The sequence below is a fragment of the Penicillium cinerascens genome (genome assembly GCF_028974065.1).
Source record: "Penicillium cinerascens strain IBT 15544 chromosome Unknown contig_6_segment0_segment0, whole genome shotgun sequence".
In the NCBI taxonomy this organism is placed as follows: domain Eukaryota; kingdom Fungi; phylum Ascomycota; class Eurotiomycetes; order Eurotiales; family Aspergillaceae; genus Penicillium; species Penicillium cinerascens.
In genome coordinates this window covers 1,920-24,614 of record NW_026695295.1, presented here as the reverse complement: position 1 = coordinate 24,614, position 22,695 = coordinate 1,920, and the positions used below count along the sequence as shown (strand labels likewise).

Sequence of the window (22,695 nt, the reverse complement as noted above, 5' to 3'; positions counted from 1 at the left end):
CTAATTAGCCGAGAACAATATTTGATCCCCCTCTTTTAGTATAGAGCTAGCTGAGGAGTAAACCTATATAAACTATGACTTTGCGCCATTTCCGCGCATATCCTAGATTAGATCTCTCTCGTCCCAATACAAGCAGAGTATATACTCCACCTCAAGCGCACCAAAAACACAATGCTTCCCCTTTTCAAGGAAGCAGGTCTCACCCTGCTCTTCCTGTCATCCACATTCGCGGACACGCCCCAAAACCAGCCTCGCCTCCGTTCAAACGGCACCCTCAGCCTTGCCCAGTCCGGTAGCACCCTCAACGCCCGTGGCGACATTGATCTGGTAGAACGCTACTACTACTATGACTGTCCAACCGGCTATGCAGAGTGCAGCACTGATACATCCAAATGCTGCCCCACCGGCAACGGATGCTGCACAAGCGGCTACTGCGCCGATCCAGGCGATACATGCTGTACCATCGGAACGTGTCCCAGTGGCTGGAACTGCTGTGGGAACTACGGGTACTGCTCCCCCGTTGGGGGTGAGTGCTGTGAAGGAGGTTACTACTGTGATGTTGGGTACCAGTGCAAGATCTGGGATGGGGAAGAAGTATGTTGTCCTGATACAGGATGTATAGGCTCAGATGGGACGGGTAGCCTGGGCAATACGGTTGATGTTGGATCTGGTACTACGGAGACAGCGACTGAATTTGTGTCTGCTACTTCTTCTGCGTCGGATACTTATACTTATGAGTCTACGACGGCTGCTGGCTATACGTATACGTATGACAGCTATGAGTATGATTATTATTATACTACCTACTACTGGTGAGTGGTTTTTATGTGGAGTTTTGGGCGGGCAATGCTGATGTTCACTAGGTCTTACTGGTTCTATTTCTGGACTTCTTATTCGCCTTATACTGTGCAGACTGTGACCTCGACGGAGACTACTACCACGACTATCTGGTCTGTTTATGCGACTGACAGTGCTGACGCGCATGAATCTTTCTCGTACAGCGTTAGTGTCTACTCATACTATCCTCCTTATACTGCCACTTACTTGGAGAGCTCTACCGATCCAGTTCCCATTTCAACGGGTGCTGCAGGAACTCCGACTGCGACGGCTGGGAATGGGCTTGTTCTAGGCGATGGTGCAGCAAGTACAGTTACTGTTCGAGCGTGGGTCCCCTGGGCATATGCTACTTTTGGGGTCCTGGTGGGAGCTTTGGCTTTTGGACTGTGAGCTACAAGGTACATAGTCAATAAGATGAATGGTTTGGATATCTTTGGTTAAGAAATGCATATTGTTTGATCGAACATCCCAGTTCTGTTCATTTATCTACCAACTTCATACAGTCGTGTATATAATTGATCATAGTGGCCAGGCGAAGACCCAGTCCTCGAGCCCAGTCACGATCTTCTGTGAGAAGGGGGTTTTATGCACATGGGTATAAAACAAAAACAAAGCCAGAAAACCACCCAAATAGAAGATCTGTGTTCAGACATCCATACAGAAGGGAGCACGTACTTTCAGACTCCATCTGAATAGAGCGATATCACCAGATAATAGCGGTTCCCTGCCAGCAGAATTAAAAACACGCATCCAGAAAAAGAAAAGACAGTTCGTAAAGCCATTCAGTAAAGGATCAAGTTATTAGTACTTGTTTCTCATGCAGCAAGCTTAGCTGCTAGTGGAGATGCTGTCCTGATTGTTCTCGATATGAGCACCCTTACCACTCTCCAGCTGACCACTTGAAGCAAAGGTCTTTCCATGCTTCTCGGAGACATGACTGGCGCGGCGGAGGTGCTCTTCGGTGTCTTGGTAGTTGATGAGCAGCTCGCCGTTCTTGCCGTAGCGGTGGGGCTGGTTGCGAGCGACAGAGACGACGTTGAAGACACTGGTAGAATTCTGGAAGATAGTGTCCATCTCCTCCAAGGATCGGTAGGCGGTCTCTGGGTAGAAGAAGTAGACGACGGGAAAGATGAAAGCGTTGATGACCGCAAAGATGATGTAGGTTTGGTATCCGATGTTCTCGAAAGCGACGGGGGTAATCATGACAACCAAGAAGTTAAAGATCCTGGTCCTTCGTTAGCTCGGGTCCTAGAATGAGTGAAGTGTCCAAACTTACCAGTTTGCGGATGTAGAGAGGGCATTTGCAGGAGCACGGATACGCAGGGGGGACAATCTCGGCCGGGTAGAGCCAGGTCATACCCAACCAACCCCAAGCGAAGAAGGTGTTGAAGACAAACAAGAACACCGCGGCGGCAATACCGGGCTTAGTCTCTCCCTCAAAGCTAGTGCAAATAGCTAGTACAGCCATAGAGAGGGACATGCCAGCAGCGCCGACCAACATCAGGCTGCGACGACCAACCTTCTCGATAATGAAAATAGGGATGAGAGAGGCGAGGAAGTACTCGGTACCATTGCAGGCAGCCATAATTCGTGATGTGAGACCATCCATGCCAATCGAGTTCTCGTAGATAGTGGCAGCATAGTAGGTGATCAAGTTAATGCCAGAAATTTGCTGGAACATCTGGTTGATGTACGCAAGAACGACGCGGTGCAAATGACGGTTCTCATCCATGGTGCACAGATCCCGGAAGCTAACGGTATCGGCGTCCAGAACGGCATCTTTGATTGCAGCGAACTCGGAGTGGATGTATTCGTCGCCCTCTGGAAGATCCAAGATTGCCGATAACACTTCCATTGCCTCCTCCCTCACGACCTTTCATAATCAGCCAACGGGGTGACTCCGGCAGTGGAAGCACACAGGCGAGAATGACGAGCGTGAAGAAGTTCTGGAAGGCAATTGGGAATCGCCATGCCACTGAGCTGGGATCCAGGAAGGAGAATCCAAGGTCAATCCAGTAACTGATAGTGATACCACCCGCAATTAAGGAGCCTTCCAGCATAACCAGGGGGCCACGGTGGTGGGACTTGGAACACTCAGCTTGCCAAGTAGCTATATGTAATGTTAGCGGCCATGCAATTTGCACTGAGTCTCAGTATATGATATACTTACGGACGGTCGAAGTGTTCATGCCATTTCCAATACCAGTGAGCACGCGGCCAGCAATCAGATGTGGAAGGCTGTATGCACATGACTGCAGAGTTGCACCAATCACCATGATAATTGAGCCAGTGAAGATGGTCTTGCGACGACCCAGATAGTTACCAATCCAAATACAGAAGACGGCACCGAAAAAACAACCTAAGTTGTAGGAGGCAATTGTGATACCCTGTGTAGAGGAACGATTGCTTTTTGAGACTGGCTGAGGCCCATCTCACCCGCCTTTGTGGTATCGACCTCAGGGAAAGTGGTGACAAATGAATTCAAAGTCAAGAGACCTCCCATAACACCCCTGTTCCGTTAGTAAGAAAACATGATGCCTGAAAACCTGAAGTAACAACATACTGGTCATATCCAAAAAGCCTGAGAGAAGCACGTTAGTCAAAGAATACAATGTCGAAGACTCATGATATAAACATACAAGAAATCCAGACCAGCAATAATACTGATCATGATATTTAGGGATGTACCCCGGAGTCCAAAGTATCGCTTCATGATGGCGGAAGTGAGTCGAAAGTCGTATACAATGTGCCAGCCAAGCCTTGTATAGGGAGAATTGAATAATAAAAATCCAACACAATGTCCAAACCAGTGGACAAAAGATTATGAGCAGAGACGATGTTAAAGAAAAAAAAGAAAAGTTCAAGTAAGGTCCGGGGAAGCAGCTTGAGCTTATGAACCCACGTCAAAACGGCCATAGCGTGCACGAGACAAGGATCCACAACGATCGGGAACCTGTATTTGATTGAAAATGACGGGAACCACGAGAGATCGGAAGCAAGGTAGCATCCACGATGGCTACATATTCGCCGGATTGGGTGAGAAACACACTCCACTCCCCATACAGACATTGAACCGGGGAGAACCCCACTCTGAAGTGAACATCAAATCACCGGCTACACCTAGAACTTTTCATGTCTTCCACGATTCAGGTTCCACCGGGTCAGGCGGACATGACTTCGGGAACCAAAGGGCAACGACTTCGGTAACCATCCGGTATCATTTACTTGTACGGCCCAGTCATGGTACGGCTGCTGGTTGCAGAGAACATCGAATGAATGACCAGTGGGACTACACTCATGATGTCGGTGATTTTTTCCGTGACTCGCGTGGTTCCCTTTACTTGTTAAGGAAAGTGGAACAGTCCCTCTTTTATGGGGTCGCATATGGTCCCCCAGATTCCACCATTCCCCACGATAGAATGCATGGGGAGAGGGGATTCATCAGAGAAAGGGTAAATGTGACAATGCACCTACACGAACAAGAAATGTGCTTGCATCATTTTGATGACTTTTGTCGGCTCCTCGCGTCCTTCGGGCTCCCGGAGCGCGCCAAGTACGGCGTTGAACAGGGATCAGCACGCCCGACGGGATTTCTCGACATCACCGAGTCGGCTTTGGCCTCTAATTGCCCGTGCGAGCGTCCCGAAACTCTGCCGTCTCTGTATATACGGCACAATTTCGGGCCTTTGCTCGTCTACTTGCTAATAGAAAACCACAGCATTGGGACCCACATGTGCGGAGAAGGGTCCAAAAATGCAAATTTAGGCAGGACCTACCTCTCTTGGCGCGTCTATTCTGTCGGAAGGGTCTCGTCTCAATGCCTCGAACAGGGGACTCCCGCATTGGAAAACCTGGAAATTGATTGATCGCCATTACGGAAATAATCCAATGACGTCATCACCAGGAACGTGAGCATGGGGTCCAACGGTGTTCTGATATCATATTTTCTGAATATGGAGTATACAATTTCATTAGAATAACGATAGATTTGACATGTAACGCTAGCTGTAATCTACTGTACTCTATGGGGGAAAGAAAAGGAAATCATTATCGTCACTTTCCCCCGGCAGGGATACCCCAGCATTCGACCCCAGTCTTCTGGCCTGAATCTGGGGGTTCTCGGTGACCTTGGGTGGGCCACCCCAACAACACCTGACCGAATATTATCTGGACATACAAAGACTAGTAACGATGAATCTAGTCAATGGGATGAATAATGAGATCTGATGTAGCATTGGATCTATCGAAATCGACACGAATTTGTTCTTCCAGAATGTCGTACCACGCCAATGGTTGCCCGATTGGGGAACCCGTTTCGGTGGATCCCGGTCCAAATGTGTCGGTGTGGTGTGATCAGAAATCCACGATAGCTACAGTACTTGGGCCGCGAGATTCTCCATATGTCTATGCATGTGGCATGTAGGTTATATCCCCCTGGCGTCAAAGGACCGCCTGAACTCAACGTGGCGGGATCGTGGCACAAGGTTCGAGGGAAAGCTTAATTGGAAGTACAATACTTCAAGATAATTAATTGTTAAGTATGAAGGCACTGGGATCTTTGGTCCTTAAAGTGCAAACTCTATCTGGTCTAGAACCTATAGCCTATAATTCCAGCAAAAAAAGTCTACCCCGCGGTATGCAAAATCAAGGCCGGATTTGGTCATCGTCGATAATCGATAATTACCGTCAAAACAGCGTATCACCATGATAACCCGTGCTATGAACACAATACATCTACCTTCAAACTTTATCCTGTAGCTAGTCACGACTATCCATCGAGCATCCCCTTTGTCTCCAGAAAAACCTCCCAATCCGAAACAAGAGCAAGCATCGCTCTCACGCAGGATGAGGTCATTTGGCTTGCCCCGACAAGTCATTGGTAGGACAGCCGTAAAACTTTGATATCCCGCGTGGTGATCGGCAATGCCGACAAGGATCAGCCCTGTACGCCGATAAGATGCCGGGTCGGAAACTTGGACTTCGGCGTTTTGCTGTTCCGACCTTTCGTCTACTCCCGGGCTGGTTGTGGCTCAGAGTGATGCCGTCATCATAGACTTTGGTGGGAACGCTCAAATGCAACCTCATCTCAAATTCATGGAGTCGATCGTGTGTCTAGAGCTGTCTGAGCAGAGGTGTAGTGCTGGGGAAGGGTTTCCATGTTTCGAGCTTGGTGATGGCCAGTCAGGAAGTCTGTGGAAGAGGATATGAAGCTTGGAATCCATCTTCAAATCTGATGAACAACACGTGCACCTACTTGGTCCGCGATTGGATAACAATATTGTTAGATTATTCAGGTAATGATATCTGATCCAGCCATATCTCCCTTCATAGCATAACATGTTATCTGCCGCAACCTTTAAACTTCCTTTCTTAACGATATAATAAAAACCTTGCAGATCACTTCGGTAACAATAAACGCCCAATGAGGGCGATTCTCACACAGTCAACATGAAACCCGGGAAGGGGACCTTGTCAATCAGGATAGCTAAACGGTACAAAAGAATCGGGTCCTCGATCACCCATGACACAGTCCACTGTCGTCACTCGTGAAGGTCTGAAGACAAGCAAAGAGCAAAAAAAACACAGCTCAGTGTTTGGTTGAGAGGGCCAACGTGAATATTCACTTCGGGGTTCTGAATCGGTTCAAAGCGTCTCCATAATCGAAATGGTTCGCCTTGCGGCGTGTCATTGACAGATCACCACGCCTGGTTCTTAAGATCGTCATCATCAGTCACTGGCACAGTGGTACCAGCGGCAGAAGCTGGTCGCGAGCCAGCAGTCGATCTCTGTCCCTCCGGGTTGTGATCATGGGCCGTCTCGTTGTAGCCAGCGTCGACTGAGTCCTCAGGCTGGGGGCAACGATGCACAGTGTGGCCAACTGGTATGTATTATTAGCAAATGTTTTCGGGGCACTGAAATATTGATCTGGTCGACTTACATTCGCCACAACGGTTGCACTGGACCTTTGGACCAGTCCTTGGGCTGAGGACATTCACGGCTGGAGTGACCTACTATTTCCAGTTGTTAGCGCCGGAACACTCGTTGCCGTAAGTTATCAATGCGTTTCGAGGATGTTTATTGACACATAACCGCCAAAGAGAATGATATAAAACCGACAGGGAGGTAACTTACGCTGGTCACAGTTACGGCACATGATAGTGGCCGGGTCGCGAGGCTTGTCACACTCACGAGCGATGTGATCCTCGGATCTATTTTCGTTAGCCGAAGAATGACATTCACAGAAAGACACATTACATACCCGCAATTGCGGCAAGTGCGCGGGCCCCGGTCTTCACCACCCTTGGGGCAGTCCTGGGCAAAGTGACCGACTAAAAGGTCAGTATGATGCTTGAATGTTAGGCTGGAAGCAATTTGTCATACGTTCATGGCACCGGCGGCATTCAGTGTCAGGGGGGCAACCCGAGGCTCGGGGCACTCCTTAGCCTGGTGTTCATCGGAGCTGCAAGTGAGTCAGTATTTCATATTGCACTTTCAATTGGAAACAAATCTTACCCGCAATTGCGGCATCCATGCTTGCTGCGACGTGGCTCTGGGCAGTCACGCACACGGTGGCCGACTGCCTCGCAATTAGAGCATTTGATTTCAGTGCGCTCAGCCTCAGTGCGCTCCTGCTTGCAATTCTTTGCAATGTGGCCGATTTCTATCGCTCTGTTAGCAATTACTTAGCTCAAAAGTGGGTAAGGGGAATTGCAAATACCATCACAGTTGCGGCACTTGACGACATAGCGATTGCAAGAGACCCCTGAATTTGCCAATCGCTCAATGTTGTCCTCAGGGCTATCAGGCCATCTGTCATTGAGAATATTTCGCGGGGAGTTAGGGCCGCGGTAGAATGCCACAGTGTATTTCTTGTCCAGGTTGCCTTGGAGGTCAATCAGAGTGTGCATATCTCCAACTTCCTTATCCTTTATTTGAGATCGGCTGTTAGCGGTTCCATTGCCAAAGCCACTGTGAATGTAACGGTAATAAACTTACCACTGCAATCGTGTAGAGGAGAAAGTTATCCTCGCGCATTTTCTTTTCAATTTCAACGTAGGTAGCCTCGGGGAGCTGCCTTGGAATACACCTGAAGGGCCTTGGGTGACTTATCAGCAATCGCCTTTGGTATCATTTCAATGAGGGACTTACCGAACGGAATGCCTCAGTATCCGTTCCTGCGGCCTTCATCATGTCCCACGCCTCCTCTGGCAATCTATCTGCAACTTTGTTCAAATCGAACTTGCGCGGCGCTGTGCAGACAAATGCTTGGTGGCCTACGAACGGCATTAGCTCAGTCACCTAGAGACGCCACGATATATTTGCTAACCTTCAGCTCCACAGTTGCGGCAAACATCAGGAGGTCTCTCTGGGGCACTCCGAAGCCGGATGACCTTCCTTCTCGCAAAGGCGGCAGGTGCCTTTAAACACTCGCGGGTTGGTGCACTCGGTCTTAGAATGGCTATTATTTGTTAGAATGGGGCACTAAGCCATCAGAAAACAACATACCCTTCCTCGCCACAGTTGAAGCAAGCCCCGCTGAACTTGCGGGGCTGGGTGCAGTCCGCCTTGGAGTGGCTATCATAGACATGAGTCAGCGGTTTATATTCAAATCTTGTGCAGTGTAGGGATGGTCACCCTTCTTCACCACAGTTGAAGCAAGCGCCGAAAGACTTTGGAGGCTCGGTGCATTCGGCCTTGGAGTGGCTGTCATAGTTACACTCGTAAGTATCGGCACAATGACAACAATCTGGAGAATATTACTCACCCCTCCTGGCCACAGTTGAAGCAACCGCGTGACTGTTGCGGGTATGACGAGTACTCGGGGACCTCATTTGGACAGTTGCGGGCGAAGTGGTCTGAACCACCACAGCTTTTGCGAGTCAGTTAGCCATCTTCTCTTCCTCGAGCCCACAACAACTCACATGCGGCAAGCATTCTCATCGTAACCGCCGCCAGAGCCCTGATTTCCCTTCGGGCTGCTAGCATGATCATAGCCTACTGTTGACAGTTAGTTGCCCCACTATCAAGTACCCCATGGTAAGACCATTTCTCGACTTACCTTCGGGCTTTCGGCCCCAGCGGGTCCCATCTTCTTTCTTGTCGGGATCCCAGGAGGCGCCCTCGGCGGCATCATCATTCCAAGTGTCAGACATCTCGAAGAAACACTGTATGAAATGCATTAGTTCGCGAAATTAGCTAAGAGCCCGCCAAATAAAGTTCCTGTTTGTCTGTCTTCTATCTTCGAAAAGCAAAACAGAAAGGGAAAAAAATGTGTCAACAGGAAGGTAGACAAGGCGCGTAATGAGAAAAAGAGCAAGATGAAACTCAACAAATTTGTCTCAAGTTGCTCAAAGAAATATCATGGAGAAAGTGAAAGGTATTCTGGTGAAGTGCCATACAACATGATGAGGCGGAGGGAAACAAGATATCTTCATATTGCAGGGGCTCACAATCAAGCACATGGAAAAAAAAAACCAGGGTTCCTTCAGAAAGATATGGAAAAAGTACTCACAGGATGTTTGTTCACTGAGATGTGAGGTGGGGGAACAGCGTTGAACAGCAAAGTGACGTGGTAAAATTAAGATGAGGAATAGGATCCAAGGAACGAAATGTCGTATGAATGGATCCTATCCTGGTTGCGGGGATTGCGAATTGGAACCAAGAAGGAGAAGGAGAATGGGAGTGTGGAGAGAGGGAGAGAGATGCAGAAAGAGAGAGAGAAGAAAAGGAAGATGGATTTCACGATGAGGAAATAAACAAAAACGAAGGTTTGACAAACAAACGCATCGCGTCTACCCCAGTTGACACTCCATTTTCCAAGTGCTCTTGACGACAGCACATCTAAGCATCCGTTTTTATTGATGGCTTTGGTATAACACATCCAAATTGATTGCTGTATGAAAACACTTTAAGCATACATGGAGTAGAAGTCTTGATAAAAGGGTCATCACTATTTTCTAGCAGATGAATATTGTGCAAATCTGATGATTGCATCAAATCACCGGAAGAACCTGCCCAGCAGGCCACTAGCCAAATTGTTCACAATGCCACCTCCAAGAGCGCTGTTCGCGAAAGTCGAAGCCTGGCTGAACTTATCACATCGAGAGAAGGCCACGGTGTTTGTAATAGTCAGAATGAGGGCAATGGCTGCGTCCGTCAAGTTAGTTCAATACATTTCCAACAAAGGATCATTATATGCCAGGATCATCTTACCAACTAGACTGAGCCAGATCACGCTAACTAGTCTCACAATCGCCAGAATAGCCAAACCCACCCACAGAGCCGGTGTCACATACAAACTCAACCAGAAGAACCGTTTGTCCGTAGCTGTGATTGTGCGAACATTGGGGTCGGAGGACTCGAAGACCCAGTGCGAGTCACCGGAGGTTGTGTTAACCTCGTTCCACCACCGTAGTCCAACTAGTCGCCGCCCAGCAATGTTTTTCAGGTAGTAGAAGTCGGCCGAGAGAAGGAGGAGTGTCAGGATGAAGACGAGTACGCTGTAATCAACTAGTTAGCTCGGGGATCGCTGCTAGCTAGCGGAAATAGCTCCAGGGCTCATTAGACACTAATGACGTACAAGTTTTCGATGAACAGAAGGCCAAAGAGATACATCATCAGGGCACCTGCCCAGATAGTCAGTTAAGCATTCTATCAGTGGTCAACAAAGTGAGCACTAACCAATGCGGATACCCAAGAAGACAAGTAGTGTGATCGGGTGGGAGCTTAGACGCCAGTTCAGCTCTCCTTGAGCTCCTTGATCCATGATGAGCGACCGAGAACCGTAGGTTCTGATGCCTCGAAAATATGGTGGTTTCACGAATCGCTGCTGTCGCAGTGGCAGTTGCAGTTCGGATCCCTGATGTGTTCACAACATAACAGGCGGCAGGCGGTAGGAGATGACAGAATAACACCGCCTTCAACGCTTATTGGTCAATGTCCACACTACAGTACGACATGCATGTATGCACGCGATGAAAGAGCGAGCACTTGTGAAGAGATAAGTGTGATGATTGAGGGATAAATCATGATGGAAGTTGCCAGTTTGTTGCCTTCTTTGTGTTGTACGCGACAAAGTCCATGGACTTTAGGTTTGTTACCCGGCTGGGATATTAAGACTAGGGATACTTCCATACTAGTAGCTCAAGGCGACCGATCTATTTATTGGCACATGAGGGTGTGCCTGAGCATGGTTCTGGGTGCTTCGGTCCTTCTGATAAAGCAACATATGTGGCGTCGATTAATATCCGAAGGCAGACTTTCAGGGTTCGTGGGCGTTAAAAGCCTTTAAGCACCTATAGTAAAAATTCTGACTTTCTTTCGCTTACAATTGCGATCAAGATCAGATACCAATATTAGACTATGGTGCTTTGGCTTGCAATGAGAGATGTAGGCACACTGACACTTCCTACCTTGCTGCATCTGAGAAGCCCATGCACGGGCTACATATCTTGTTTTGTGGGGAAAATTGAGATCCCTTTTTCTTCTTGATGCGGACCCCAATATTGAAAATAATATTGGGGTGTGTCTCGAGAACGGTAAACAATTTGACAAGAACAAGTGTCATTGAGATGGATTGGATGTAATCTGGTTAGTCAGAAAAGTCAGCGGTCGCCATTTACCTTACCAGCAATGATACATGATGCTCAAGTGTTGATCAGTCATCTTCATTCAATACTCATACTATTATGTACAAAATTAAATGAACTGTGTATCCTCCCGGGCCAAGTGGCTATCATGTTCACCCCAACAATAACATGGTCGTTGCACCATATTTATGCACATGCAACATATAACTCTCCCTTGACTTTGATGAGACATGGGTATATTTGCACTTGAACAACATCATTGAATTTCCAATCCCTCTTTTGCTATTCAATTGCAAACATATTGCATCGTCCCGAGGTTTTCAGAACAGGTCAGACCTGAGCAACAAGGCGCAGCACCAGCACCGGTGCAAGCCGCGCCAACTATAAGAAATGGGTTAGCATGTACCCAAGGCATTGAAAATTTTAGACCATATACTTACGACCACTGCATTCAGCGCTAGCCAGAGCAGCCATGGTAGCAGCAACGACAATACTGAGGAGTTTCATTATGAGATCCAGTTTATGGTGGAGGGAAAGTAATGACTCGAGACGTGAAATTGAATTAAGGTTATCAAAAGCTTTTTTTTTTTTTTTTTTTTGAAAGAAGTGTACATCCCTATTTATATTCTCCTTTGGATTCTGGCCGGTTTCGGAAGCTCTAGTGAATCCTGTGAATCCTGTTAGCTATTTGGCTCAGTAATGTAGCTTCGCGGGAGCGCGGATCTCCACATGCAACCCTACTTATCGAATCAGATAAGATCGAATTTGATCTACGTACTACAGTACCAGGCCAGGAACATAACCCCACTAGAAGGTTTTTTTCTCTCTGGAGCAATTTTCGCCCTGGATTTGTGTGACTGGTCATTAAAATAGCTGCTCTCGTCACCTACGTCTCTAATTGGCTCGGGTCGCGCTCACACAAAGGATCGATACAACCATCATTGAATGTTGAATCATTTTAGCTCTAGAAGGGCTCCAAATAAAATTCTATCGGGGTTACATCAAGCTCGGTCAATAAATAAGTTGTCATTCCATCAAAAGGCTAGATGCAGAAATTTCATGGCAACGTCTCTTCACAGGAAACAGAGAGCATTGTCAATGAAAAATCTAGTAATTGGTTCAGAACCCATTCAGAAAACAAATCCTGCGATGCATGCCAATCTCATCCTCTCCTTCGCTTCTCATAACAGCTATGGTGATTGGCGAACCACCCTGTGGGCCACTGCTTAGACATATGTGACGGTGACACTGTCCGAGGTAGAAGAGGTAGAAGTAAGAACCTCTCCATCCTGCTCAATGTCCATAATAGTGGCACCAGATGGTCCAACAGTGCTACCGTTATCAGTCGCCTCGGCATTGCTGAAAGTGACAGAGCCAAAGTCGGCAAAGGAAACAAGGGAGTCGCCCTCTTCAAAGTCCTCGACGATCCACTCAGCGTTAAGCTCACCAAGGTCGCCCTCAACATCCCTCGAGAAGGTGTGGGACACAGTCTGGCCAGTAGAAATATTCTCAATTGTCGCAGTGCCCGAAGCCAAAGAACTCGCTTCCACGGTCACCTTGATCTCATCTCCAGCGGAGATGTCAATGTCGCTGAAATCGTAGGCATAGTCGGGGTACCACTCGTACCAAGCATCGTAGCTCACCTGGCCATCCTCAACGATAAAATCGACACCGGTCTGCAGGATTGCCTCGCTCCAAGTGTCGCCATCGATGCCAACCCAGGCAGAGGCGGCGGAGTAGGAGGAAGAGGAATCCGCGAATCCTCCGCCGAATCCCCCGCCGAAACCTCCACCAGATCCTCCGCCATTGCCACTAGCTGACTTCGGGGTTGGGACAGTGAAGGTGCCCGTAACGGCAGTGTAGCCCGACCCAATGAGGACGGCACCGGCCCAGTTGGAGCTGTACTCCTCCTCGAGGTGTTCGTGAAGTTGATAACTTCAGTGAGTACCAGGCTTGTAGGGAGGATTGCTGTGGCGCTGGACCGACTGGGTCTCTGCACGAGCAATGCGGCGAGCTTCGTTGCGTGCTTGACGTTTGGAAGTCAGAGGTGCAGCAAAAGCGGCAGTAGCAAGAAGCATACTGCTAACAGCGGCAGTGGAAAACTTCATGATGACGATTCGAATTGGGAACTTGGGAGGAAGGCTTGCTTTGGAATTGATTGAACTTGCTCGAGTGCTGATCGATTCGAACTTCAGGCCAAGAAGGCAAGCTTATATAGCCCAGCTTCGGCTCTTTTGATCCGAGTACTTTGGCTCAAAGTCCGAAGCATTTCATTCTCTGGCCTGTTTAACATCTTGCGATCAAGTGTCGATGCAACATCAATATCGAGATAAAAATTCCATAGGCTGTTCATAGTCGAAGACGCACGCTATAATGGCAGATTTGTAGCGCCGTCGGAGACCGATGTAGGCGTGAAGCTTGGTCGCGCAATACTGTGTTTTGCAGGCGCCTAATGAAGGAAAAGGCTTAGCTTCCGCCAGGTGACATTTTAAGATCGCGATGTTAAAGCAACCTGTCGTTCAGTAACTAATAGTAATTGCTCCCTAATATGGCCATTGTGGAACTGCCCGACCAGTCATAGGCCGTCCAAACAAGACTGTCGGCTTGAAGAGTGTTCCGGGGCCGAATTCGTTAGCTAGAGACATTTCGCGGAGTGTCCCCACCTCATGCTACAGTAGTCTTATCGGTGTCCACAGCGTCAAACCGGCTGGGTAGCACCTAATATAGTGATATAGGGCTTTCTGCAGCTCATCATGTGAAATAATAATGTTTCCATTATCATAGAAAGTGCAAATTACTCCAGTGTCCTAAAAAATAATATACAGCTGTGAAGCAAACGAGTGTGGTGTTTACTTTGGACCTCCTCATTGGTTAATCGGGGCCCTGAATCAGCCACAAAGCCCCTTGAGCGTCCTCCGCTCCTCCGGTCGGTGCTAGCGGAGTTCAATCAGACCTGCAGAAGTTCGTCAGATAAGACTCCGGACTATCCGTGAGTTTGGTCCAGAACTTCTAGGCGGTTGAAGCCTTTTCCGATCGCAAGATGTGTGCATAAATGGCTCTTGACAAAACTGATCTATAATGAAAAAGTAATTCAACAGATGGTAATGTCAGGGTTTGTTCTAAACACACCCCAGGAGATCCAGATTTGTCGCCGATATGATCTTGTGACTTGAGTGAAGGTGGGTTCCTCACAACAATCGAGAACGGCGTTCGTTTCGCTGAGCCAGCAAGCCTAAAACCAGCTTCTGAGCTGCACTAAGCCATGTCATTATCGAGGAATTTCAGTCTCACGGGTGTTTTTCTAGCCCTGTCGTATACTGCTCGACTGACAGCCTTGGTCCCTTAAGACGGGAACGTGACAGTACATGCGAGGATACACGCGAGAATACAGGCGCAAACGGCGAAGGGATACAAGGTGTTAATCACCTGTAAGCCATAAGCACGGTTTAGGTCAAATTTGAGTAGCGTCAAGAAGGTCTCCGCGCCCGAAAATGCGAAATACTTAAGTCTTCGGCTCCAGGCGTAGCTCAGTGTGGGTCCATGGCATATAGGCTATTCCGAGCGCCACCCGAGCTTCGGCTTGCAGAAGGAACATCCCGGACGCGACACCTATATCAACGCCGAGACCTTGGTGAAGACAACAGCAGTTTAAACTCAAAGACTGTTTCAATCATGTCATCTCCCGCAATGGCTGCCCGCAATACTCTGCGTCGCTCCCTACTTTACGGTAAGAACGCCGCGCAGCGCGTCTTCCCGCATTTCAATGCCGAAGCTTTACGATCACCACAGAGCTAACCAGTGACCTCACCTACTAGTCCCGGGCTCGTCGCAGCGCTTTCTTGACAAGTCTCGCTCTTTGGCAGCAGACTGTCTCACCTATGACCTTGAAGACAGCGTCACTCCGCACATGAAAGCGGAGGCCCGCTCCCTCGTGCGGAGAGCGATCGATCAGCCCACACCGAGTAACATCCGGAAACGGGCTGTGCGAATCAACTCGGTCGACAGTGGTTTGGCACTGGGCGACTTGACCGAAGTGGTGAGTTGACTCAAAAGCACCAATTTCAGATACCAAAATACTAATACCACCCTAGCTGCAATCCCCGAACTTGACTACAATTGTTATTCCCAAGGTCAACTCCGCTTCGGACCTCACCTTCGTCACAGACGTGATAAATCACACTCTTGCACAACAGAAGAATCAATCTCCTGAGGCTCGTCCCCCAATTTCTCTCTCGCCCTTGTCGAATCCGCTAAATCCACTCACAAACTTAACCCAAATTTGCTCCTCCACCCCACTCCTCCAAGGTCTCATTTTCGCTGCCGAAGACTTTGCCCTAGACCTCAGTATTACGCGTACCCCATCGTTGACCGAATTCCTCTTCGCGCGCTCTGCAATCGCAACAGCCGCCCGCGCCGCAGAGCTCCCTTCGACAATCGATCTGGTCTGCACAGCCTACAAATCCGATAAAGCGGACGGCTCCCCACCCGCGACGCTGGAAGAGGAGTGTCGCGATGGAAGGCGACTTGGATTCAATGGAAAGCAGTGTATTCATCCGACTCAGGTGAAGACGGCGAATGCTATTTTTGGACCGGATGAGGAGGAGACACGGTGGGCTGTTCGGGTTGTTATTGCAGATGAGAAGGCTGCTGCTGCTGGTCGGGGTGCTTGGACGTTGGATGGCAAGATGATCGATGTGCCGGTGGCCGAGAAGGCAAGGCTATTGTTAGGAAGGCAGCTGCCTGTGGGATTGATGTTGAGGAGTTGCAGAAAGAGTGGCAGCATCAGGAGCCTGAATAGGGCATTCTTTTTATGAATATGAATAATTCGAGAATATACGTACCTAGTACATAGCTCACAGTTGGGCTAACTCGCCAGACCAGGTATTCATGTTCTTCTCCAGGGCTTTTAGCAGGTCTTAATAGACCACAGTCATACTTACTTACCTTCATATGAAAGCCAACATATTAGGGACATTACGCGGGGTATTAAGGGTCCACATACTTATACGGATTTTTCTTTGACAGATGGGGTTCCCTCTATATGCCACCGCTTTTATAAGGGCGCTCAGACTCAGGCTCATTGAGCGGTTCATCATCTCGCATGATACGTTAGTGACGTTCAGTGAGTGAGCCTTCAGTGGTCTTTATTTGCTGCTCATTGACATATCGCGGTGCTTACAATGTGGGAAAACTTCATACCTAACTGGAAATCGCACACAAATAAAGTTAAGGCTTAAAAGCTACGCTCATCATGTATTTAGACCAGTCCATGTCTTATGGGAGATAGATAGGTCTGAATATATATGTTTAGACCATGCATGGAGGGCCGGCTGTGCCCAGTCATGCTATCGAAATGTCACTTCAGTTAGAGGCTCAACTCGTTTTTCGTAAAGTAAATTTTGGAGGCCAGGGACTATTTAAATTCAATGCAGGTGGCAATCAAAGAAAGGGGAACTTCCAGTAAAGGGACTTCTAGCTACCCATTCATGGCATTATCCCTCGTAGAGGTTTCCATTATCACCTTCAAAGGAAAGACCCCGGGGCCCTCGTCGCTTCTTTTTTTTTCTCGCAAAAGAATCAATTAGACAAATTATTAATCCACGCTGCTTCGGCTATATTAATCAAATGCTAATAAATCAATGATTGTCCTTGCCTCCTTTCTGAGGTAATAAGCAGACTGGTTTTCGGTCCGCACTTGGTAGCCTACACAGAAGGTGGCTGGGAAGTCGGATCCAGGCGCGACAGTATGCCAAGCGGTTTGTCGTTGTTCTAAATTCTCAATTAAGACCCAAAACTACGGCACTGGACCCCTCAGACGCCCAAATAGTTCGGTTTTCAATTCTCAATATCCTAGCTTTAAGCTGAGAGATAGCGGTGCATATAATTGATTCCGAATTTCATGTATGTACTTAGATTCGCAGATTATAGCTTGTGGGGTCGAAGGATATTTTGTTGCGTCATACACGCCATCACTAGGTTACCATTCCGATCCCATAGTCGCGCCTCGCTATAGGTCCTTCCTTCTCCCCCACTGATGGTCTTCATTTCTTTCAAATGCCATTCTATTTAGATCAACTTTGTTTGAGAACAGGCGCAGGGCAACATCCAGGCTAGCACAGGCTGACACATCCTCAAGAAACAAATGACTGTGGGTAAGAGAGTAAAAATGAAAGCGCTTCGTCCATGTGAAAAGCAAGGGCACTGAGCTGCTGCGATTCGGTTTGGGGCTGTGGGATTTGCTCCGCATCCATTCCGCCGATGTCTTGGATGTGAGACTCAGATGGTCTTCGAGTTGTTCTGAGGTGCTTTCCCAATTCCGTGGATTGTCTGCTTGGTCACGCCTTCAGGTACCAGCTTTTGCCCAAAAAAGCGGGACATGAGACCAAAGAGAGTATCATTTCTCTGGAACATCTCCGAGGATATATCACCGGTCCGCAGTAATGCTTCGCAATTGGTCTCTCTGGTAGGGCTTGATTCGACATCTGAGTACTTCGCTGCCGGAGGCGAAGAGAATAAGTCATCATAGACCCTCGCTCTTGTACTTGGAAGTCTGCACTTATGGTAAGGCATGATCGTTGGATGCCATTATCGTGCTCTTGAGTGATGTCCACCTGTCGGGTTGCAAATGTCCTCGTGTCTCGAATACTTCGAACCGTGCAATGAAGTTTTTGGATGGTCAATGCGGGGGCCAAGGTAATTGCCCAGGACTGAGTAGAGATGGTAGCCGGAGGAAACGGTTTGATAGGGCTGCGTTGACTGCGATAGCAATGGTGCAGCCACCGTAGGCGATATTGAGATCATTTCCCATTTTACCTGGGTTGAAAAGCTGACACGAAGGTGGTATCAGAGATTTTTTCGGAGCGCAATTTGCTCGACAATGGTTGATGCTAACGACATGGTGTTGGACTAGCAATCAAAATGCTTCAAAAGCTTTGTGGGAGCTGGAAAAGGAGTAATTCAAAGGGGAGGCAAATGGTATATGTGGGAACGATTACGGATTAACGGATCGGCTAGTTCCCGTTGGCTCAGTCGACTATTCGGATAGATTTGAGCCTTTGCGCATACCTGATTCAATAACGGATTCTCCGTGCAAATCCACGGATACTTCTCCGTAGCTGTATTTTGAATTGACAACCAATTAGAAAAAAAAAAGCATTCATCGGATCGGATGCTTTATCTCGGAGAGTTCTCATGCCTGTAGACTGTTGCGTCGAAGTGGGTCCCGGAGAGCTCATTCATAATACACCCCATGCTGAACCAAGTCTGAAGACAACAGTATTCAAATTGACAAACGCTAGAACAGAACAAGCGTGAATATTGGAGAAGGTTGTGAGTCAACAATGACATTCGATATCGAAAAGCTACCAAAAGTCGAGTGCGTCAAAATTTGATAAATCGGCGCGTTTTTGATAATCCACTTCAGCTGACTAACGGGGATGCTGCGACGATTGAAGTTAATCAAAACTCTCTGGGACTAGACTTGCTTGGTTCGGATTTACCAGTAACGCATCTGATGGCAACATCGTCTCCCCAGCTTGAAAAATAATGCTTGTCACAAGTTATGCCTTTCCATGTGATCAGCCTTGTTTACCTAGCTGGATCTTCCAGCATGTATATGTAGGCCCTGTCTCTGCAGGTTTCCGGAATTCACCATATCTCAGAAGATACCTAGCAGATAATGGGAAAAGGATACCCCAAAAATGCTTCTCACGGCACCATTTACAGCCACTGCGCTGTTGGCTCTGTCTGGGTAGCAGTCCACAGGATATGCAAAAGACTGAATTAAGATAATGTACATCCCATAGCCAATCAACAATCTTGAGCAAACTTCACTGGGCCACGGGATACTGGACATTGATGTCCACCCGTACGGAGCAGTCCAACAGGGACAAGGCGGCCTTCAAAGATCATTACTGTAAGGCGAAGTTCAGGCTCAAGCTTGCCATACCCAACAACTTTACGTTTAACATACTGCTCGCTATATAGGACAACCAATCCGGTTCCCAAGAATACCCCAACAAGAATGTCCAGACCGGCTGTGAGGGAAGAATCAGGTCTACCTGATATTTGAATTAGATCTTCAAGTGAGATTCTTTTGCCTAGGTAGTACAAGCTTGACCGCATCAGAAATTGTTTTTCGACAGCAGTTCAGATGACGTCCCGGCACCATCAGTTTGCGGTGGGTACGATGGGGGACTGGAAAAATATAATGGCGGAAGCTTCTCAGTATAGAACAACTTCTAGTCTTCTCCCAAAGACAGTCGCCATAAGGCACCCAGGGCCACAGGTCTTGCCCTGTGTCTATTACCACTCGCCGGTTGCTGCCTATCACTTGCCGCCCTATCCGATCGGTGCTACTCTATACGATAGTGGAGACAGGCTGATGGACTTGGCCGTATACATAATGTTCTAATAGGCGTGTTGGAATCTCGACATATTGGTTGGAAGATAGAATCTTAGTTTTTTCTAATTTACTGTACATTGTGTCTACGAGTGGGTCAAGGGGCCTGGAAAACGAATACGCTCAAATTCCCTATTGTAGTTTAGTCCCCAACAGGGCGCTCTTCTTAGTTATTCATGACCTTGGATGCAAAACATAAGCCACGTCATGCAGCCTAGTAGAGTAATAAACGGTGCAAATCTAGTCGAAATTGCGTGCCCACTTAGTCGGACCAGCTTTTTGAGAGTGCAAGTAGACCGAAGATTTGCCATGCTGTGGTCCACACTACCTCCAATGAAATCATGGTTTTCCGCGTAAACCAAGGAAGCATTTCATGAACAAAGCTATAAAGCCGCAGAATCCGTAGGCTCAATTTGAATTCAAATCATTTGGCCTCTCTTAGCCCCATTCCTGCTATCACAGAAGCCGCATTATGGTGCTCCTTCTACCAATTTTACTATGCTCCACTTTGCTTTCGACCACGGCCTTTGCTAACTCAAATGCAAAGCCACACCCAACGATTCGACATGGCCATCTATCCAGGATTGGGAAACTTTGAACCAAACTATTCGAGGTGCCTTGATCAAAACTGCCCCGGCTCCCTCATCCTGCTATGAAGGCAATCCATTTAATTCTTCCACGAATTGTTCCGATGTGACCAAATATTGGCCATATGCCACCTACCATTCAGCTTGGCCGGAAAGTGTGGACTACTCCATTTTCACAAACAACTCTTGTTTGCCCCCCTGGCGCCGAGGGATACACGAAAGACCGGGGATGTAGCATTGGAGCTTTACCGCAATACATTGTGAACGCCACAACTGATCAACAAGTTGCTACCGCCCTGCGATGGGCAACGGAGAGAAACATCAGAATTGTTGTTAAAGGAACCGGACATGATCTGAGTGGCAGGTACTACACCCCATATAATTTTACACTAGCTTTGGTTTTTACTAATTCTGGAACAAGATCTACTGGCGCATATTCACTTTCGATCTGGACTCACAACTTCAAGCACGTCGAGCATCAACCCAAATGGCTACTGCCCGACGGAAGTGGAACTGCCGACGTAGTAATTTGCGGGAGCGGCAACACATGGGGATCTGTTTACAACGCCGTTCATGCCATGAATCGGTCTGTTGTGGGCGGCGAAGACGCAACCGTTGGTCTCGGAGGACTTATTCAAAACGGAGGTCACGGTCTTCTATCTAGTCACTATGGACTTGCATCAGACCAGGTATACCAAGTCACCGTCATCACAGCAGACGGCCGACGACTTGTGGCCAATCATAAACACAATGTGGATATTTTCTGGGCTGTTCGTGGTGCTGGTGGTGGCCAATTCGGTGTCATCACTGAATTTGTTCTGAAGACTCACCCCGTGCCCACAAATGTGATTACTGGTGGATTTTATTTCTATCAGGAGTCTTCATCGAAGAGCGAAAATATTTCCTGGGGGGCACTTGCTAAAATCGCAAGTTTGATCCCCTGACCTCATGGATGATGGCATGACGGGGACGGTGATTGCTATGAGCGGAAGCTCAATGACAACGCTGACGGGACTGAATCACAGTTCACCAGGAGTCGCCGCTTCAGTTGGCTTGGTAGGATTTAATACAACGACCGAGGCGATGGATCGAAAAGTCCAGAAGATGATATCCAGTTTCGCAAATGTCAGCTCTGAAAATGTGCTGAAAGTTGTCAATCAGACATCTGAAGCATACGGCTATTGGGCATACACTAAGCCAAACTTCCTTTCCAGTGCTTCCTGTGGTTCCTCAAGTCTAATGAGCAGCCGTCTGCTAGGACGTCGCGAGCTTTCAGACATTTCGATGACAGATCTGGCTATCTATCTCCGACAAGCCTCGACTTCGCAGTCTGGAACAGGATCTATGCTTCTCTTCGGCTTGCAGGGTGGTCCTGGGCCAGCAAATACACCCCAGAAGATGCGTGGAAGCGTTCTACCCGCATGGCGCAGTGCGTACTTACATGCCATGTCTTACGGGGCATCATTGAATGCAACTGCCGACTCACGTGGAGCAGCTAGCATCTGGAGCTCGCTGGTACGAGGCGAATTTGGAACCCGTTTGGAGGAATTGGGCACCAAGAACAGGCTCTTACATGAATGAGGGTAATGCATTCAGCAGTACGTGGAAACAGGACTTTTATGGAGAGAACTATGACCAGCTTTTGGAAACTCAAAAGAAAGTACGATCCTTCTGGGGGTTTCTTTGTTTGGAGTGGCGTTGGAAGTGATATGTGGGAGTACGACATTCATAGTGGTCTGCTTTGCCAGGTTGGTGGAGATTAGAACTTCTATTAGATGAAGAGTGTTCCTGCCTGGTGTAGCTGCACCACAATTCATTGTATGTAACTTTTGCTGTAAGTATAGTACTTCGATAATCTACTCAACATTCCATATATCAGTGAAACAAGCAAAAAAACATACAGTATGTATGAGCATTCCGTCCACCACTGAAGCCTTCAATGTGACCCCACTTGACTCCACTCATATTCAGCGCCTAGAATAACCCTCAATCCACTTCCTTGCTCATTAGTCATTCCCCTTTACCCCTGAAACTCACCTCATGGCCTGTATCTACCTTACCCGATCGATAAGTACAAATAGTCAAGTGGTTAATAACGCGAGAGTGACTATTGTTTTCACCAGAACAGGCGTCAATTGAGGAAATTGAGGAGCAGAGTTTATATGATAGACAGAGATGGGCTAAGTCATGCCATATCAGGCAGAACAATGCATGTCCATGATCATACCCGACTTGTGGTATCATAACTAGATAATCATGTCACCGGTTGTATACCGTGATT

General features: G+C 47.9%; 7 protein-coding genes across 7 annotated transcripts; 3 read left to right on the top strand and 4 right to left on the bottom strand.

Moving 5' to 3' along the window:
• Window positions 1-171: 171 nt before the first annotated feature.
• N7498_005999 (uncharacterized protein) lies at window positions 172-1,227 on the top strand (the record flags this gene model as incomplete). Its single annotated transcript, XM_058453061.1, has 3 exons — window positions 172-526; window positions 623-812; window positions 864-1,227. 3 exons carry the CDS (start codon window positions 172-174, stop codon window positions 1,225-1,227), a joined length of 909 nt encoding a protein of 302 aa, XP_058307252.1.
• Window positions 1,228-1,665: 438 nt separating this feature from the next.
• On the bottom strand, window positions 1,666-3,550 carry N7498_005998 (sugar porter family MFS transporter; the record flags this gene model as incomplete). Its single annotated transcript, XM_058453060.1, has 7 exons — window positions 1,666-2,062; window positions 2,157-2,658; window positions 2,708-2,947; window positions 3,008-3,224; window positions 3,293-3,347; window positions 3,401-3,418; window positions 3,477-3,550. 7 exons carry the CDS (start codon window positions 3,548-3,550, stop codon window positions 1,666-1,668), a joined length of 1,503 nt encoding a protein of 500 aa, XP_058307251.1.
• Window positions 3,551-6,533: 2,983 nt separating this feature from the next.
• N7498_005997 (uncharacterized protein) lies at window positions 6,534-9,017 on the bottom strand (the record flags this gene model as incomplete). The annotated part of the gene is made up of 15 exons (XM_058453059.1): window positions 6,534-6,715; window positions 6,776-6,845; window positions 6,970-7,046; window positions 7,097-7,166; window positions 7,219-7,297; window positions 7,351-7,498; window positions 7,556-7,763; window positions 7,834-7,908; window positions 7,987-8,111; window positions 8,165-8,286; window positions 8,344-8,412; window positions 8,473-8,541; window positions 8,603-8,707; window positions 8,760-8,835; window positions 8,897-9,017. The coding sequence occupies 15 exons, from the start codon at window positions 9,015-9,017 to the stop codon at window positions 6,534-6,536; spliced, it is 1,596 nt and encodes a 531-aa protein (XP_058307250.1).
• A 684-nt stretch (window positions 9,018-9,701) lies between these two features.
• On the bottom strand, window positions 9,702-10,694 carry N7498_005996 (DUF846 domain-containing protein). The gene is made up of 4 exons (XM_058453058.1): window positions 10,519-10,694; window positions 10,418-10,463; window positions 10,051-10,337; window positions 9,702-9,984 (listed from the first exon to the last, which is right to left on the bottom strand). The coding sequence occupies exons 1-4, from the start codon at window positions 10,601-10,603 to the stop codon at window positions 9,836-9,838; spliced, it is 567 nt and encodes a 188-aa protein (XP_058307249.1). The 5' UTR covers window positions 10,604-10,694; the 3' UTR covers window positions 9,702-9,835.
• A 1,958-nt stretch (window positions 10,695-12,652) lies between these two features.
• N7498_005995 (A4/G1 family peptidase) lies at window positions 12,653-13,534 on the bottom strand (the record flags this gene model as incomplete). The annotated part of the gene is made up of 2 exons (XM_058453057.1): window positions 12,653-13,361; window positions 13,413-13,534. The coding sequence occupies 2 exons, from the start codon at window positions 13,532-13,534 to the stop codon at window positions 12,653-12,655; spliced, it is 831 nt and encodes a 276-aa protein (XP_058307248.1).
• Window positions 13,535-15,098: 1,564 nt separating this feature from the next.
• N7498_005994 (HpcH/HpaI aldolase/citrate lyase family protein) lies at window positions 15,099-16,240 on the top strand (the record flags this gene model as incomplete). The annotated part of the gene is made up of 3 exons (XM_058453056.1): window positions 15,099-15,153; window positions 15,242-15,462; window positions 15,518-16,240. The coding sequence occupies 3 exons, from the start codon at window positions 15,099-15,101 to the stop codon at window positions 16,238-16,240; spliced, it is 999 nt and encodes a 332-aa protein (XP_058307247.1).
• Window positions 16,241-20,539: 4,299 nt separating this feature from the next.
• On the top strand, window positions 20,540-21,995 carry N7498_005993 (FAD-binding oxidoreductase; the record flags this gene model as incomplete). The annotated part of the gene is made up of 3 exons (XM_058453055.1): window positions 20,540-20,778; window positions 20,836-21,291; window positions 21,440-21,995. The coding sequence occupies 3 exons, from the start codon at window positions 20,540-20,542 to the stop codon at window positions 21,993-21,995; spliced, it is 1,251 nt and encodes a 416-aa protein (XP_058307246.1).
• Between the last annotated feature and the right edge of the window lie 700 nt (window positions 21,996-22,695).

Excerpts from the sequence above, each read along its gene's own strand:
- N7498_005996 (XM_058453058.1), bottom strand. The coding sequence starts at position 10,603 with ATGGATCAAGGAGCTCAAGGAGAGCTGAACTGGCGTCTAAGCTCCCAC. Across the intron at positions 10,464-10,518 it reads CTTCTTGGGTATCCGCATTG|GTGCCCTGATGATGTATCTC; the intron begins GTTAGTGCTCAC and ends CTATCTGGGCAG. Across the intron at positions 9,985-10,050 it reads GATCTGGCTCAGTCTAGTTG|CCATTGCCCTCATTCTGACT; the intron begins GTAAGATGATCC and ends TGACGGACGCAG.